Below are 18918 nucleotides of genomic sequence, written 5' to 3' on the forward strand. Positions count from 1 at the left end.
ATATATATGTTAATCTAAAATACTTGCCCTCATAAAGAAATTATTTGTACTGTGTTCATCAGTAGGTATATAAAGAAGGAACTCTTTCTAGTTACTACAGAAGCAGCTAGCCATATAGCCATATGTTTTTAGAAAATCTCAGTTCCTCACAGTACCAGTTCTGTTCATTTCTTCTGATTCTGACTTGAAAACTAACCAACCAATCCACTCTTATAGGGGCTAAAATAAGAAATAATAGTTCTTTTCTGAGGACCATGCTACAAGATCTTTTGCTAATTCACAAATCAGCCTCCTTATAGCAAATCTAGCTTCATAATAAATATTGAGAATCCTGAATAATTTGATTAATGACAGCGACAGTGATTGAACATGGTAAAACAATCCTCTAAAATGAAATTCCTAATTAAGACTCTCAGTAACTTGCATGACACATGCAAGGGAAGACAATTACAAGTATTTTTTCCAGCAGGGAAAAAATAATTTTCATTCAGGTAAAGAAACAAAAAAAAATCATGATTTGTATGTGACCTGTACACAATTTGTCCTATTGTTTTGTATAATCAGAGCTTCATGAAGGTTTCCTAATTTCATATACTTTTAAATGTAATTTACCATGAATTGAAAAAAAATTCATAATTATAATTCTTAAAATTACTTAATGAAGTTGATTAAAAGCCTGTGCCCCCACACACACTATACTGGCATCATTTATTCAGGGACACATGTGTTCTTTCTATTCTACCTTATTACAACTGTATCTTTCTTCCTATACGCAAAGGCAGATGACCTGTGATACTGTTCTTCTATCATCTCTTCAGTTAAGGACAGAGGCAAAGAATTGGAAGTAGAGAAAAAAAGAGTACAGGGGAGAGAGATAAGAGGCAGAATGGAAGAAAAAGAGGATCCTTATTAGCCACTTCTCTTTGCAGTTTTTCTTTCTCTTTTCCTTTCACTGTCCATCCAATTTCCTTTGTAAATTCACACTGCAATTTTTCATAATACTAAGTAGAACCATATCATGAAAGATTTTACAATTACAGAAGATTCAAGACAAAAAACGGTAAACTAATTCAGACTAAAGTAGACTGAAGTATAGAGTAATTTACATGTACCACCTTTTGTTTTTTGTTTCAATCACTTAAGAGTTTCAATGTAATCCTGGTCTAGACTCCAATTAATTCGAAGCCTCTTAGGAATGAACTATTTTGCCATTTACATTCTATCAGTCAGACCAACTGTCAAATAACAAAAATACCAATATTTTAAATATCCCAGATATGGAACAGGTAGGAAGGAGATGGGCATAGACTATATTAGCTCACAAGATTCACACTATAAACAACACAGACTCAAATTTTCTCTAACCTTTCACACTTGCACACCCACTCAAGCATACATACTAGACATAAAAATTGTGCAAGATCAAGCATCAGCTTTCTATTTTAAAAGCCTCAATAATAATTTAAAAAAATGTTGATAGGCTCACTGCAGTTTCTTTAAAGGAATAATGAGTACTACAGTACTCCCTTAAAAAAATGTCTAACTCAGTGTTAAGAACACAGTGGGTAACTGCTGCTTGACAATTACTGGGAGCATCCGTGCCAGCTATGGATATCAACAATAAGAACCACCTGACAACATAAAGGAATAATCTGTAAGTGATGTCACCAACCCTAACAAATTTGTTAATATTCACTATGACATATTGTTCATCCTTGCTTCATGATCACGAGATAATAACGCTTTAGCTTACATTATGAAGAGCAGCACCTGCCCTACTGCACAAGAAGAGGTTGCCCACATGGATGCTCTAGAACCCCTCCAAATATAGCTGAGAGGTCTTGTCCTACTCAGTGCCAAATGTTTGCAATGCAGTCACTGCTTCAGCAATGGCCGCACATTAGTAGGATTAAATAAATGTACAAGTGCCCCTTAAAATTGTAAAGGGGTACTCCTGTATTCAGGTGTAAAATACAATAATCCAGGAAATGGAAGAGGAGAAACAGGAAAGTCTTAGGTTACTAATTAAAGCAACGTTTGATACAGATATCCCCTCTTGTAGGCACTCAGTGGGTAGAATGTAGCCACAACAAACTTCCCATCAAACATCCTTCCAGTCAGCAATTTCTGAGCAGCTTTGGAGTCACCAGCATTTGCATACTCAACAAAGACCTGAAAGAGGACAGAGATGGCCAAAGTCATTTCATTTCCACTCTGATTTTCTGTACCAGTGCTTTATCACATTTAATATATAGAGTCATATGTAGATGACTACATAAGCCACAGTTGTGATAAGACTGTAACAGAGCTGAAAATGTTGCATTGCCTAGTATTTTTTGGTTATCACAAGTAGGCATGGGAGGAGCATTCAGTGGGCACACAGCCTGGGTAGGCTGCTAATGAACTTACATAGGGCAATACTGTCTGTCAACAAAGACTTTTGAGATTCAAATGTCAATGATAAGAAGACTAAAAAAGGTAAAAACATGGCCAGGAGTTTGGCCTAGTGGTTAAAAGTGCTTGCCTAGCATGCATGAAGACCTGGGTTCGATTCCTCGGTACCACATACATAGAAAAAAGCTGGAAGTGGTGCTGAGGCTCAAGTGGTAGAGCTCTAGCCTTGAGAAAGTCCAAGGACAGTGCTCAGGCCCTGAGCTCAAGCCCAGGACTGGCCAAAAAAAAAAAAAAAAAAGCTAAAAACATAGTAAAACATTCTACTTCTCCACAAAGAAAAATATTATATATAAAATAAAGATTTTAACCTTTTTCCCATATAATTTAGAATTGTAGAGTTTTGGTGTTTTTTTTTTTTTTTAATGAAAATGCTACAATGGTAGTTCAGTTCATTATGATTTGTAGATGAGAGTGGGCATCAGCAAAACCTAGTCACACTGAGACTAAAACTCAGGACCTGTGGGACTCAGTCCAACACATATTCCTTCTTATAGCAAGGTGATTATAGGCTCACACCTATAATTCTAGATACTCAGAAGATTAAGATATGAGATCAAGGTTTGGAGACAGCCTAGACAGAGAAATCTGAGAACTTTTATCTCTAATTAACCACCAAATAACTGGTGTGGCTTCAAGTAGTAAAGTACCAGCTATGGTAGAAAAAAAAAAAAAACAACTGAGAAAATGAAGTCCAGAGTTCAAGCTCCAGTAATCCTTCCCCCATCTTCCTCTCACCCTTGCCTTCCCCGCCCCCATGCACACAGGCATATACACATCTGAACCTAACCCAATTGTTTTTGGTTTTCAAACTCTAGTTTGAATAAACTGAACCAAATATTTCTGTAGCTGAATCTGACCTATTTGTCTAGCACCTGACCTAAAGTAACTAACGTTTTAGCAAGCATTACTATTTTACAATGGCTCAAAAATACATGAATTCTTTTTGAAAAAATACATGTTAAATGACTGATACAGCAAACATACTGTAGAATTTCTGGAAAAATAAAAATCATCCACAACACAAAATTCTCAATTCTTAGGAAAATGTTTGTGTACAATTTCCTAAATGGATACATTTGATAATGAATTGTAATAACCTCTTTCTGAATAATCACTTACTTGTCCTCTGCCAGGATTCTCCTTGGGAACAAGCAGAGATACCACTGGTCCATATTTCTGACATTCCTCTTTCACATCTTCTACAACATCTGCTTATGAAAACATACAGTAGGAACTGCTTAGATGTAAGTAATCATTATTCAAAATTTTAAACAACTAAAAAATTCAGAGATACGTATCTAATAATAAAGTCATTTCCATATATTTATATTACATAAATTTAGAAGAATATAAATTCACGGCCAGGAGTTTGGCCTAGTGGTAGAGTGCTTGCCTAGTATACATGAAGACCTGTGTTCGATTCCTTGGTACCACATACATAGAAAAAAAAAAAAAAGAATATAAATTCAGTGTACTTAATAAATTTCCCTTTACATTTTAATGTTTTAAATAGTTGGCACATTCAAATAATTCAAAATTTAAAAAAGTCTTTGGTCTCCTTCCTTCTTACCTTCCAAACTTCTATTCTATCCCATTCTTGAATGCAGCAAACATTACCAAGGCAAATATGCTTAAGAAATCAGTCTTGCTGTGTCTTTTTTTTCTTTGTCAGTCACGGGGCTTGAAATCAGAGCCTGGGCACCGTCCTTGAGCTGTTTTGTTCAAGGTTAGCATTCTACCACTTAAGCTACAGCACCACTTTCAGTTTTCTGGTGGTTAATTGAAGATAAGAGTCTCACAGATTTTCCTGTGCAGGATGGCTTCAAACCACAATCTTCAGACCTCAGCCTCCTGAGTAGCTTGGATAACAGGTATGAGCCACTGGCCCACAGCTCTGCCTATTTATGAACATTGTTTTTATGGTTGTATGCTATCTTACTCTCTGAATGTTCAATAATTATCTAATATCTCCTAGTGAAAAACTGCAAAAACTTTTGACATTAAAAGCAATGTTGTAGAGTACACACTGGTAGTTTATATTTATAATCCTAGCTACTCAGGATCCTAAGATCTAAGGATCATAGTTTGAAGCCAGCCCAGGCAGGAAAGTCTATGAGACTCTTATCTCCAAAAAGGACTCAGAAAACCAGAAGTGGCACTGTAGCCCAAGTGGTAGAGTGCTATCCCTGAGCCAAAGAAGCTCACAGACAGTGCCCAGACCCTGAGTTTAAGCCCCAGGATTGGCAGAAAAACAAAAAGAAAAACAATACCATGTATGTATCACTTAACATGTCTCGTTCTCAGTTGATACCAAAACTGACATGAATTAGTAATTCCATATAAATGATCATTTGGTTGTCATCAAGGTTTACCTATATTAACTATTTCCAGTGATGCATGAGAGTGAGTATCTGCTTTTCTGTACCTTGTATCAGATGACTTAACTATGTGATAGGTGATAAACACACTATAGTTTAATTGGTAGCCCTTCTCCCTACAATAAACATTATTGAGTATTGTTGATGTGGTGGTATGTATTCATTTATGAAGGCTATATTCTACCCTTACTACCTCTTCTCATAAAATTAAAATTCTTAAAATAGCAATCAAGTCTGTTAAATTACATGTATACCTTTACTACCTCATTAGCTTTAACCAACTGCTTTCCAACAGATTTACAGATATAGTCATACCAAATTGTTCGCTGTTCTCTGAACATGCTGTACTGTCTACATTTTTCTGTTGTTTCCTCCCTAAACCCTCAAATTTTAGCTAAACAACTAATTACAGGGCTCAAGTCATAACCTCTGGGGTAAAGGCCTCACTGATCACGCAGACAAGGTTTAGTACCTATTCTCTCTGCCCCATGTATTATCCTATCTCTAGATTATCACGACTATAATTATGCCTCTCTTGTGTTAAAAACAGGAAACAATCCCATGATGACATACGTCTTGGATAAATGAGTTGTTAAAAACACAAATAAAGGACAAACAGAAGAAGTACAGAGAAGGGCTAGAAAAGATAAACCAAAAGGAAATAAATTGCTGGGGAGATTGTGTCTTCTTTATTCATTTGGTAAAGTGAAATGTACATATTTGAAAAGATTTCATGAATCAAAAAGTATTTTAGAGGCAAACACTAGTGTCTCACATCTGTTAAACCTAGCTATTCAGGGGATTGGGACCTAGAGGCTTGTAGTTCAAAGCCAACCCAGGCAGGAAAGTCTGTAAGACTCCATCTTCAATGAACCAGCAAAAAGCTGAGCTGAAAATATGGTTCAAGAAATACAGCACCAGCCAGGAGCAAGAGTGTAAGGCCTTAGTATTGGTGCGTGCACACTCACACACTCACACACACACACAGCATACTTCTCAATGATCTCATCCAACTTTCCTATAAATTAGATAAAACAAGAGAATATTAACACAGAGGAATATATTCTGGAGCAGTTAAGAAAAACACACTAGGAAGCACTGACCTTCATATTCCTCTTCATTCTCCAGGTAATCATCATCTAGCACATTCAGCAGTCTCAGCACTGGAGTAGGGAGCATCACCAGATCTTCAATATGAGGGGCTATAAAAATTCATGGTAATATAGTTAAATACAGATTCTCCCAAATAAATTCATAAATACCAAACAAAAGAGCCTTGGAATATAATTTCTCAGACAGCCAATGACCAGGAAAAGCAGTAAGACATACACAACTCACCAAAAGGGATGCTAAAGAATGGACTGCACAGTGCCATCTCAGCAGGAATCCTTCTGCTTGGATCATCATGTAGCATGCTAAAACAGAAAAAAAGTACCTTCGCAATTACTGTCAAATGTTCTGAAAATGCAATCAGTAAAGATAAAAATTTCTCAGTGTTTATCATAGCATTAACAATTAGCATAGGTTATTGAACCATTAACTATAAACAAAATAGATGTGGGCCAGATGTGGTTCACACCTATAATGCCCAGCTACTCCAGAGAAAGCGACAGGATGAAGATCATAGTTCAACGGCCAACCCAGGTAAAAATTTAGTAAGACCCCCATCCCATCTCAACAAAATATTGGCTCCTGACAATGTTTTTGAATAATAAGCATGAGAAAGTGATCTAATAACATTGAATGAAAAAAGCCAAACAAGCTGGTTACTGGTGGCTTATGCCTGTTACACTAGTGACTCAGGAAGCTGAGATCTGAGGATCACTGTTCAAAGCCAGGCCGAGCAAGATAGTTCATGACACTCTTATTTCCAGTTAACTCCCCCAAAAAGCCAGAAGTGTGGCTTAAGTGGTAGAATGCTAGACTTGAGCAAAAAAACAAACCAACCTCTTAAGATTATTATTAATCCACAATGAAATCTCACTGAGAAAAAAAATCTTGGGAACAGAATCCAAGTTGAGGAAAAGCAAAAAATGGGAATACCAGATCTCAAAGAGGGGGCATGGGGAACTTTGAGAGGGAAGTTGTTTTATTTTGCTTTGAGGATGACAGAATAAACTTACATAATGAATTTTAGCCTAGAAATCAAATTATTTTATTTATTTATTTATTTTTTTGCCAGTCCTGGGCTTAGGCTCAGAGCCTGAGCACTGTCCTTGGACTTTCTCAAGGCTAGAGCTCTACCACCTGAGCCTCAGCACCACTTCTGGCTTTTTTCTACGTATGTGGTACCGAGGAATCGAACCCAGGTCTTCGTGCATGCTAGGCAAGCACTTTAACCACTAGGCCAAACTCCAGGCCCTAGAAATCAAATTATTTAAGTCCTGTTATTGAGTTTGTTGTTGGTCTTTTCATTTTGTATATGAGTATGTCATTGTGTGTGTGCGTAAAACTTCTCTTTCCCGTAATAAAAATAATGCTAAGCTTGTAAACTACTGAAAAATTATAAGGAAATTAAAAAATGTGAAGTATTTTGGTATATTTTCTTATGATATTTTTGAATATTCTGTATATATGAAAACTGAACTTGGTTGACATATAAAACAAATATGCTATATAAATACTGTAATAAACTGCTAAGTACTGTGATATTTCCTAACACACAAAAAAATATGCTATATAATGAGTCCTTAGGAAGACTGAAGCTTCTCTTGAAGTCAGGTAGTCAAACTGCCAGCTATCCTAGATGTCTAATCTATGTTCCATCCCAAGCTTATAAGCCCCTGCTTCTTCCTGGAAAATAACCCCTGTGCTGGTTTTATTTTCATTGTAGTCTCACTACCCAAGCATGCATCCTTAAACTGTCTTGTTTTTCTCTTCTTAAAAAAACAAAACAAAACAAAACACATTTATGGTGGGAGCACAGTGGCTCTCACCTGTAATCCTTGATACTCAGGAGGCTGAGATCTGAGATCAAGGTTCAAAGCCAGCCTGGGCACAAAAGGACCAGAGACTCTTATTTCCAATTAATCTCTAGAAAACGGGAAGTGAGGCTTGGCTCAAGGGCAGTGCCCAGGCCAAGTTCAATCCCCATGACCCACCAAACAAACAAACAACAATAAAAAAAAAATTTATGTCTCAATCTAAAAGATTCTTTTTTTGTCTCTTCTTTCCTTTTCCCTTTGTAATTTACCTGTTGCATAACCTGGGTTGTTGGCTTAGGAAAATTTTCCACAGACCTAAGTTTGCTGATTATATCAGGGTAATTTCACATATTTCTGTTTAGCTCCTTTAAAGTGAAGTTGTTTCCAAAGGGTTAGAATGTTTTTCTTGTTACAAGCCTAAACAAGTTGTGTTTTTCCATTAGGAAGCACATGATGTGGTTATCTGTAGTATGAGTTAGCAGCTATTGCTACTCAGTACCTAAATAAACACATTGCTTTGTAAGGATTATGAAGTAGATATGACCTTCAGCTATATGTTCTTCATTTGATTAACTAACATTTTTGCTTTTCTTTTTTGTATCTGGAATTCCTTTCCTCTATCAAAATACTTGATTCTTTTTCTTTGCTAGTTTTTAAGATAATAAAGTGTGACTCCTTGTCATTTTTCAAAGGTATTCATTATTCTTTTTTATAATTTAAAGTATCATTATAAGCTAAGGGATTTAAATATATTTGACTATTTCAATCTACTACCATTATTATCGTGTTTGAAGACAGAACCATTACATTTTTTTCTGAATGGGAAGGAGCCTTTCACTGTGTTCTTGAAGGTAGATAGATGGCTTTTTCGTTGGTGGTGGTGGTCGTGTGGTTTGAACTCTGGGCCAGGGTGTTGTTCAGCTCAAGGCTAGCACTCTAACACTTTAAGCCACAGTGCATCTTCCTGGCTTTCTGGTGATTAACTGGAGATAAGAGTTTCTCAGTCTTTTGACTTTTGTGCCTGGGCTGGCTCTGATCCTCAGACTTCAGCCTCCTGAGTAGCCACAAATACAGACATGAGTCACCAGTGCCTGGCTTAGAGATGGCCTTTTTTGTGGGAGTGGGTCATAGGACTTGAACTCTCTCTGAGCTCTTCAGCTCAAGGCTACCATCCTACCCCTTGAGCCACAGCCCCACTTCCTGTTCTCTAGTAATTAATTGGAGATGAGAGTCTTGTGTTCTTTAGTGTCCGGGCTGGCTTTGAATTGCGATCCTCAGATCTCAGCCTCCTGAGTAATTAGGATTACAGGTATGAGCCACCACACCTGGCTAGTGATGAAGGAAGGATAACACAGGTTAAAAAAACTGTTCTCATTAATTATGTAACTGTAACCCCTCTGTTGTGTTTTTGTTTTTGCCAGTCCTAGGGCTTAAACGCACGCTTGAGCACTCTACCTCTTGAGCCACAGCACCACTTCTGGCTTTTTTCGTTGTATGTGGTACTGAGGAATTGAAGTTGGGTCTTTATGCATGCTAGGCAAGTACTCTACCACTAGGTCAAATTCCTGGCCCAACTGTAACCCCTCTGGTACATCACCTTTACAATAACTTTTAAAGCAAAGTTAGTATTAAATATGAGCAAAAAACGTCCAATAAAAGTAAGAGTGCCTAAGGTTGGGGGTTTGGCCTAGTGGTAGAATGCCTGCCCAGCTTCAATTCCTCAGTACCCATACATTAAAAAACAAAACAAAACAACAACAACAACAAAATCCAGAAGTGGTGCTGTGGTTCAAGTTGTAGAGCTCTAGCCTCGAGAAAAAGCTGAAGTCGTGCTGTGGCTCAAATGATAAGAGTCCTTGAGAAAGCTAAAGGACAGTATTCAAGCCCTGAGTTTAAGCCCCAAGGCTGGCAAAAAAAAAAAAAAGAAAAAGTAAGAGTGCCTAAAAGATAAAATCAAGTGTGGGGAGGCAAATCCCTGTAGTTCCAGCACTTGGGAGACTAAAGCAGGAGGGTTTTTGTAGTTTCAGGCCAGCCTGGTTACACAGTTAACCTGCCCTAAAGACTCAAGAGCTAAGGATGTATAAGGCAGGGCAACTATGAGCAAGGCACACAACAGATATGTGTTCTATTGAATCATCCTTCAATTTCCAATCTTATTTTATGAGATCCTTTCTTCTAATTATTATTTTTATTAACATAGTTTCATATGAGAGCTTCATTTGATATTTCTACTGTCTGCCATGTATTCCATTTAATTGCATTTTCTCTGTCATCTTCCCTTACGCCTCTTTAAAACAATTGTGACGGATTTCACTATTCTACTTTCATACATAAAACTATCTACTATGACCATATTCATCTTCATTCACCCTCCTTATAAATTTTTGAATTTTTTCCTGAATTAATGAATTTGGGAGATTTTCTAATTTAAATTTATGCTGTTGTCCCATGTCATTTAAAAAAAATCTTTACTTTGATATAGTTCATAGCTTTCATCTTTGTTCATTTATGAGTTTTTAGCAAGCAAATCATTGAGAGATATCTTAAAATTTTTTGTTATAGTAGTTTTATTATCTTTTTCCACTACTCATTTTTTGTGAAATTAGAGGTCAAATTAGCATAGTATTTCTAGTTTTACACCCTTCTGTTGTTGTTATATAATGTTAAAACAAAACAATCAAAGCTAGGCTTGGTAGAGAACATGCCTGTAATCCCAGTACTGAAGACAGAAGATGTCAGGTTTAAGATTAGCTTGTACTACACAGCAAGTCCCTCAAGAGGATCAGGAGTTCAAGGCCACTATAGGTTACATGGCAACACTCTAAAAACAAATCCCCTATCTGTTAGGGAACTGCTTTGGAATTCAAAGAGTAGTCCTTTGTACAAGTACATACTTATGTTTATGAGAAACAAATATTCAAGCTAGCCTGTATAGGTTACCAAAACTAAAATTCCTATTTAAATAAAATATCTACATGATCAAGCATATAACATATAGATATTCAGAAAAAAAAATCCTTTCAGGTAGCAAGTATATGGAAAAGAAGTAATAGTAATAGTAGGTATAATATAATGTACCTTTTGATAAGGTCTCTTAAGTGATAGGCTGGGATCGCGGCATTTACCACAGCTTTACTAGCAAATATATGATCAATAATAGCAGAACTGTTCGCCTAAAGAGGGAGAAAAACTGTTTTAGGTTATCAATTCCATTTCATTTGGTAAATGAATGAATAAAACCAGAGTAACAACATCAAGATTCAGTTTAGTGTAAAGTGAAAAAACAAATGTGTAAGAGTCAAGTAAGGGTGCCTCATGATGGCTCTACAACTCACTGAGAAAATGAGATGTATTCAAACATTGCATGTGTCCCATTATTCAGCATAAATATTTATGGTTTATGTTTTCTTCTTAAATTTTCAAACTCTCAATGTAGAAATGTATACATGAGTAAAATATATGATACCATCATATCACTAAAATGTATTAAATACTTATCATGGGTACCACACTACAGTAAAAACTCAGTATTATTACCATTTTTATTTGTCAGTCCTGGGGTTAGAACTCAGGGCCTGAGCATTGTCCTTGGGCTTTCTCAAGGCTAGAGCCCTATCACTTGAGCCACAGCACCACTTCTGGCTTTTTCTATATACATGGTACTGAGGAATAGAACTGGGTCTTCGTGTATGGTAGGCAACCATTCTACCATTAGCCCAAGCTCCTCAATACCTTTTTTTTAAATAGGTCCTGGCGCTTGAACTCTGGGCCTGGGCACGGTCCCTGAGCTTTTCAACTCAAGGCTACAGCCCTACCCCTGGGCCTGGGTGTTGTCTCTGAGCTCTTCAGCTAGTCTACTGCCCTATCCCTTAAGCCACAGTGCCAAGAAACCGTCACTTTTCTAGTGGTTAATTGGAGATAAGAGTCTCACAATCTTTAGTGCCTGGTCTGGCTTTGAATCTTGATCCTCACATCTCATCCTCCAGAGTAGTTAGGATTACAGGTGTGAGCCACTGCCGCCCGCCTGGCTCTCATTGCTTTTTTAATCTTGATAGTCTCTCAAATAGATAGTATAATTTTCACTTTACTGAAAGTAAAATATGACTTATGAACACAAGAAAGTCACTTAGCAGGAAGTACAAGTAAGATATGCACCTAGTAGTTGACTTCAGAGCCCATGCTCATAGATGTTTAGCAATTTTATCTCTACAGGAAGGGATAAAACAGAAAACTGATGTTTTAACTAGAAAGTCATATATTCAGCATTCTATTAAGACAGTCACACACATTTGAATATAACCTACTTCTGATGAGATATGGGACAAGCAAATGCAGTACAGAGAATTTAAAGATTGTAGGAAAAAGGGTGAACTAATTCAGCAGTGATACTCACTAGACACATTGTTGGAAATGAAATTCATACCTTGGCGGAAAAGGGAGTCAGGAGAGGAAAACTGGGAGAAACTGAGGGAGGGGGTGACATTGTTCAAAAAGAAACGCACTCATTGCCTGACTGTAACCCCTCTGTAGATCACCATTACAAAAAAAAATTAAATAAAACCAAAAAGGACATTAAAAACAAAATTTAAAAAAAATTAAAGATGATAAAAAGCTAAGTAACTGACACGTATATGGATTACCATTAAAGAAAGAATATTTAAGCCTCTTGAACACTTGGGAATCCCAATGATAAAAGTAGCCAGCACTGCTACTGTATGCTTAGAATCCTAGTTACTCGGGAGAAGAATAGAGGAGGATATAGTCATTAAGCCCTATCTGAAATGCGAAGAGGACCATGAGGAGAGGGGCAAGTGGTAGAGGGCTGACCTAGCCAGAGCAAGGCCAAGTTCAACCTAGTCCTGCCAAAATAACAAAAACATACACATACTGAAATGGCATAGCTGGGCAAATAATGAAATTTAGGTCTACATTCACATATTTTTTTCTTTTTCTTTTGCCAGACTTGGGGCTTGAACTCGGGGTCCTTGGACACTTTTTGCTCAAGACTAGTACTCTGCCACTTGCATCACGGCACCACTTCTGGGCTTTTCGGAGTATGTGGTACTGAGGAAGAGAACCCAGGGCTTCAGGCATGCTAGGCAAGCACGCTACCACTAGGCTATGCTCCCAGCCCTCAACATATTTTTTAAGATTGCTATACTAGAGATCAGTGTCTAGGAGTTTAACCAAAATAAAACCCTTCACAAGCCAGATGCTGTTGGTCATGCCTGCAATCTTACTTAGGAAGTTGACATCAGAGGATTATGGTTCCAAGCCTGGCTGGGACTCATTTCTAATTAACCACCAAAATTTACAAGTAGAACTGTGGCTCAAGTGAGACAGGGTTATTCTTGAGCCAAAAATGGTTAAGAATAGCACTCAGGCCTTCAGAAACCAAAAACAAACAAACAAAAACTCTCCATATTATAAGGGCTATATACCATGTTTTTTAAAAAAAAAATTAGGACTTGCGTGGCTCACATCTGTAATCCTAGCTACTCAGGAGGCTGAGATCTGAGGATCAAAGTGTAAAGTCAGCCCAAGCACAAAAGGACCTGAGACTCTTATCTCCAATTAACTTATAGAAAACAGGAAGTAGGACTTGGCTCAAGGGTATGGTGGTAGCCTAGAGCTCTAACTTCAAACTCAATGACCCACAAAAAAATAAAAATAAAAATAAAATAAAATAAAATAGGGCTTAAAACAATACTTACTATTAAGTATTTGCTGTTTAATAACAAAGCCAGCAACAATCGCAAAGTATTGTATTATTTGTCAAACTTCAAGCCTAAAGGACCTATCACAATAGGTCCTACAATAACTTTTAAAAGACACTAGGTTTAATTTTAATTCCTAAGTTTTAAACACACAAGTTTATTCAAATGTCAGAGGTTTGAAAGTAAAAATGCATATTCCCACTGAAACAATGATATGAACATTTGCCATTATACCATATAGACACTTATGACACTAGCTGGCATGACATCTTAACAGGCTATGGAATATAAATAAATATGAAAGGCTACAGAAATGTTGAAAGCACTCAAGGCTTAACTGTCACAGAATTGTAAGGATAGTTGTATTGTGCCTTCAACTACGAAGTATTATGAAAAGGTCAGCAATTTAACCTAAAACTTCTGATTCTGTTAATAATTCCTTAGACTCTAATGTAACTAAATTACATACTAGTTTGCTTCTTTGGGAAAATTTGTTTGCGCATTGTATCAAATGCTTATTATACACCAGGACCTAGCTAGAAACAATGAGAATGCAATGGCATTAGAATACAGACACAGGCGTTAAGTAGTGGAATTTAATTAGAGTAAGGACAGAAAAAAAGATAGAGGAGGATGCAACTGAATTCTCTGAAATAAATCGTAAGTGGAATACTGAACTTTTAAAATCTATTACAGATGGCAAAACACTAGTGCAGTTTACCTTCCATTCCTGAGATCGAACTGTATGCTTCAGTTTCATTCCTGAGAACATTTCCAGTAAAATGATTCCTAGGCTCCACAGATCAACAGCTGAGGTACATTCTGTATCACTCTGTAGGCCAGCTTGGGCCAAGCAATTTTGCAGTTCTGCTTCTGGAGCCCGATACCCGTCAGTCTGAATATACTTTACATCCTAAAGAAGATGAGTATTATAAAAAAAAAAAGAAAGCTGCTTACTTTCTACCTCTTCAGTGTTATTTACTTCTCTAAAAGGGTAGTACATCATTTCCAAAAGGAATGTCAAAAGTTTTTAGTCCTTGGCCACCCTAATTCTTTGGTTCTTTAACTGGGAAGTTCTCACAAGCGAGTTATACAGTGTCTTTACAGACACTCATGAACATGCTTCTTCAGTTTCTTACCTAGTATGCACTGATGATAAAGGAGAAAAAAAAAAAAGAGGGGATACTGAAGGGTTGATAAGCCACAGGGAGTGAACGATTTGTCTAAACTGTTACATATATTCTGCCATGAAAAAGAACCCCAACACTGAAGATATTAAAAACAATAATTCAGCAATAAACCAAATGCTCAAAGAATTTAAAAAGCACTCTAGGTAGGTTAAGTACTTTACTGAGACTTTTCTAAGGCCCTACTAGCACCCCTTATCTGATCAAAACAAAGGCCATTTTTCAGAGTAACACTGGAATTCTTTTTGATTTTGATTCTTTTCAGTATTCTAGGTAGAAATAGCTTTTTAGTTCTTACTATTTGATAATATTTGACTTATTCTACTAGATTTTAAACACTAAAGGAAAAGGTACTTCTTACCTGATTACCTTCTTTGAAACTTAGTCCAAAGTCAATGAGTTTAAAACATTCATTCTCTGCACTCCACAAAATGTTGCGTGGTTTGAGGTCTGCATGGACATAACCTTCATGATGAAGAAAAGCAAGGGCTTCCAGAACATCTCTGGCACAATGCTGTATCATCCACATTGAACAACCCTGGTGACTGGAATATAAAAGCAATTCCGATACACTCACATCCAGGAGTTCAAGCAATAGACATCGTGATGGCACATTTGGAGAGAAGTGGATTGTAAAGACTCCATATAAAGTCACTAGAAAAAAAAAATAAATTACAATCCTGTAAAAATCAGAGTATATTACTACTAGAGCAAATAACCATCATAAAATTTTAAGATGATCTAAATGAGGATAACTGATAAGGAGGCAAATGTCCCACTATTTTTCCTCATGAATAAGATCCTTGGAAAACTGGGTTATTCTAATAAAATACGGCAATCTTCAATAGCTTCAAAGATATTAAGCATGGCACAATGATTCCAACTGTGTTTTACTAAGCATTCAGTGGTGAGTGAATATCCATTTAAGTGACCAATAAAAAACTACAAGTCCTAATTTAAGTAACTCTTTAAAAACTAAAGATTGTGAGCAGATGATCATGTCTGTAATCCGACCTATTCAAGAGGCTAAGATCTGAGGATCATGATTCAAAGCCAGCCAGAACAAAAGTTGGTGAGACTATCTCCAACCATCAGAAAACCGGAAGTGGTGCTGTGGCTCAAGTAGTAGTTAGCTACTTGAGATGAAAAGCTTAGGGACAACGCCAAGGCCGAGTTTAAGCCCCACGGCAAACAAACAAACAAACAAACAAATAGAAGATTGCTCCTTGACCCAAAATAGCATTTTATGCTGTGACTACTAATAGAAGAAATTAAGACTTTTCAGATATTTTAGCATAATCTTGAAATTCAACAAGTCCTGAGGACTGCAAGTTTAGGGTGACACAACATTTAAGCAAGCTACAAAGACATACTAGTGTTAGGAAATTCCCCAACATTTTTGCAGGGCTTGGTGGCTCACACCTGTAATCCTAGCTACTCAGGAGGCTGCAATCTGAAGACTGAGGTTCAAAGCCAACCCAGGCACTGAAAAGTCCGTGACACTCTTATCTACAATTAACCACTAGAAAACTGGAAGTGGCGCTGTGGCACAAGGGGTAGGGTGGTAGCCTTGAGCTGAAGAGCTCAGGGACAGCGCCGAGGCCCAGAGTTCAAGTCCCATGACAGGCAAAAAAAAAAAGTCATTCTTCACATTACATATAAATTATACTTGCCAGAAAAGAAAAAGCCATTATATGTTAGTTATAACCAAACTCACAACTAATCACAAGCTTTCTGATGGTGTCCATGACAAGACTATTTTCATAGGTCACGCTATATCATACATTCTGAGTATCTGAGTCACGGAAACAAGTTTTCTAAATCAAAAGCAGCCTTCCTAAACCTCACACTTTTAGAAAGACTCCTATATAATACCGACTCTTTTTTTTTTCTTCAAAAATCCACACTAAGTACGTTACCAGTTGACACCTATACTGAGTTACCAGCATTGACTGCACAGGCCTAGAATGTTTTCCATTTTCTCCTGGTAGGCAAAGACATAAACATTTCCACTGAAGGCATAGCCCTTTCACTAGGGAAGGTTATTTTTCCATGCAAACGAGCGGCGCGGTCTCCAGTGAGCCCCTTAAGAAGTCATGTGACCATGACAAACCAAGCCACCAACTCCAGGGGCCGGGGTTGGGGGGGGGGGGAGGCAGGAAAAAGAGGAAGGGGGATGGGGAAGGGGCCAGGAGGGCCGTTATCTCAGGGCTGTCTCTCCCGCTGAAGGACGGAGGAAAGCTGGACGTCAGGCCCGGGCAGTATCTGCTGGGACCCGAACCTGGACCACAGGAGAGAAGGAAAGCGGCGACCATTACCGATGTTCCTGTGACCCTGCAACTGCTCCAGAGCCGCCCTCTCTTTGCGGAAACCGTACTCGGCAGCCGAGGCCGCGGCCCCGGTGGTTCCCGGCGGTAGGAACTGCTTGAGGGCGCCGGGGGGCGAGCCGGGGGTGCCGCAGCAGCGCACCCGGTACACGGAGGCCGAGGAGCCGCTGCCCAGGCGGCTCTGGACCTGCCACAGCCGCCCAAAGGCCTCCAGGAAGCGCGGCGGCTCCGCGCCCCACGCACAGCCGGACCCCGCCATCCGTGCGGGCTGAGGGCGCACCGGGACACGGGAGCGGACCACACGCCTGGGGCGGGCCGACGGGGCCTGCCGTCACATCCCCGCGCGCCGGACCCGCGGCTCCGCAGGGAGGGGCCCGCAGCCGCCGCACCGACTCCCTCCCGGGACCTCAGGCTGCCATGACACCGGAAACTGCCCTGCATCCGGGTCCCCGAGGCCGGAAGTGGAGGCGGAAGGAGGCGGGCCCAGGAGGGGTGGGGCCTCGGGTTGGCTGGACTGGATATGGAAGAGAGGGTTGAAATGGTAAGTTACTGATTGGCTGGTTACGATTACCGTCCTACGCCAGCCCGTGGACGGTGCACGAAGCTCCCCAATACTTGTTGTTCTCCCCGCCCAGTGGCCAAACCACTTCAATAGGAGATGCTCAGGCCTGCTATTTGGATTCTGTTCCATGCAGTTTCTGACTCAGTGCCACACAGGCCTCTGCAAGAACTATCAGATTTACGGTGTCAGTGCCTCTGTTATCCCCATTTTTCGGGGGATGGGGGGAGAGGAAGTAGGCTGAGACTTGCCTAAGGTCACACATTAAATAGAAGAACTATGATCAAAACTAGTCTTGAGTGAATTTTAGAGGCCCTGTTTTAAACAATTCTTTTTGCTTCTTGGCTTTTTGTCTGGATGATCCTATGCTTATTTAATACACACACAAAAAAAATGACCAGCAAAAATGCAGAGCTAGAGCTAGAGGTGTGGCCTAATTGCCAGCCAAGCAAGAAAGCTAAGAAAGCATGAGACCCTGAGTTCAGTTCCTAATTCCCATACGGAGGAGGGTGGACAGTGGGGAACAAAAGGAATGATTGCCCAAAGAAGGTTAACTTAAAAAGGGATTTCGAATTCTTGTATTCCCCTTTTCCTGACTTACATCTATATGATTAAGGAAAAATATTCAAGGAAGAAAACTAAAAATTCTAAATAGAATTACATAAGCCTGAGACTCAGATCTTGTTGGAAAGAAGTTTGGCTGTGGGGTGACAGAAGTTTGCTGGAGTTTTGGTGGTAAAGAGTTTTCCCCTAGGAAACTTTTTACACAGATGGTGAAAATGCTTGACAACAGGCGAATGCTGTAAAGTGCCATCCATGTTACTGGCAGCCATACATAAAGGAAAACTAAGCACTCTACAACCAGGAGGAAAAGTTCTATTCTCTCATAGTGTCCTTCCAGTGTCCTCTATTAACAAGAATCACTGGCATTGTAGAAAGTATCCAAGCAGTCAAAGAAGGATAGAATCAAATCTGATGCAAGCCATCTCACCTGTAATATCCTATACTTTACTACTAAGATGAAGTCTAAACCAGTGACTTGATATGTCTATTTCTGCTAACCTTCCATGCAGAATATTTGCATGCATACATAATTGAATAATTGCAACTTTATTACTTTCCAAACCAAACACACTAAATGTTCTTATTCTTTAACAAAATATATTTGACATCCTTCTATTTCTATTTTGACAAATATTAGTCACCAGTTCTGCAATAGTTCACCATTCTCACAGGCCCTTAATATGTAGGCTTTATAAAATGTACAGGCATTTTAAAGTCATATAGTTTTTGCAAAAGATACAATTGCAAAGCTTAAACTTCTCACCTTCCTATTTCCTCTCAAGTAGATGTACTTAGGTCCTGGGGGTTT

General features: G+C 38.6%; 1 protein-coding gene across 1 annotated transcript; it reads right to left on the reverse strand.

Moving 5' to 3' along the window:
• Nucleotides 1-351: 351 nt before the first annotated feature.
• On the reverse strand, nucleotides 352-17417 carry Uhmk1 (U2AF homology motif kinase 1). The gene is made up of 8 exons (XM_090340596.1): nucleotides 16979-17417; nucleotides 15022-15314; nucleotides 14195-14386; nucleotides 10835-10929; nucleotides 6171-6247; nucleotides 5936-6034; nucleotides 3574-3662; nucleotides 352-2172 (listed from the first exon to the last, which is right to left on the reverse strand). Exons 1-8 carry the CDS (start codon nucleotides 17244-17246, stop codon nucleotides 2026-2028), a joined length of 1260 nt encoding a protein of 419 aa, XP_090196722.1. The 5' UTR covers nucleotides 17247-17417; the 3' UTR covers nucleotides 352-2025.
• Nucleotides 17418-18918: the final 1501 nt, after the last annotated feature.

The sequence above is a fragment of the Megascapheus bottae genome, chromosome 10 (genome assembly GCF_031878675.1).
Source record: "Megascapheus bottae isolate mThoBot1 chromosome 10, mThoBot2.hap1, whole genome shotgun sequence".
Classification (NCBI taxonomy): Eukaryota; Metazoa; Chordata; class Mammalia; order Rodentia; family Geomyidae; genus Megascapheus; species Megascapheus bottae.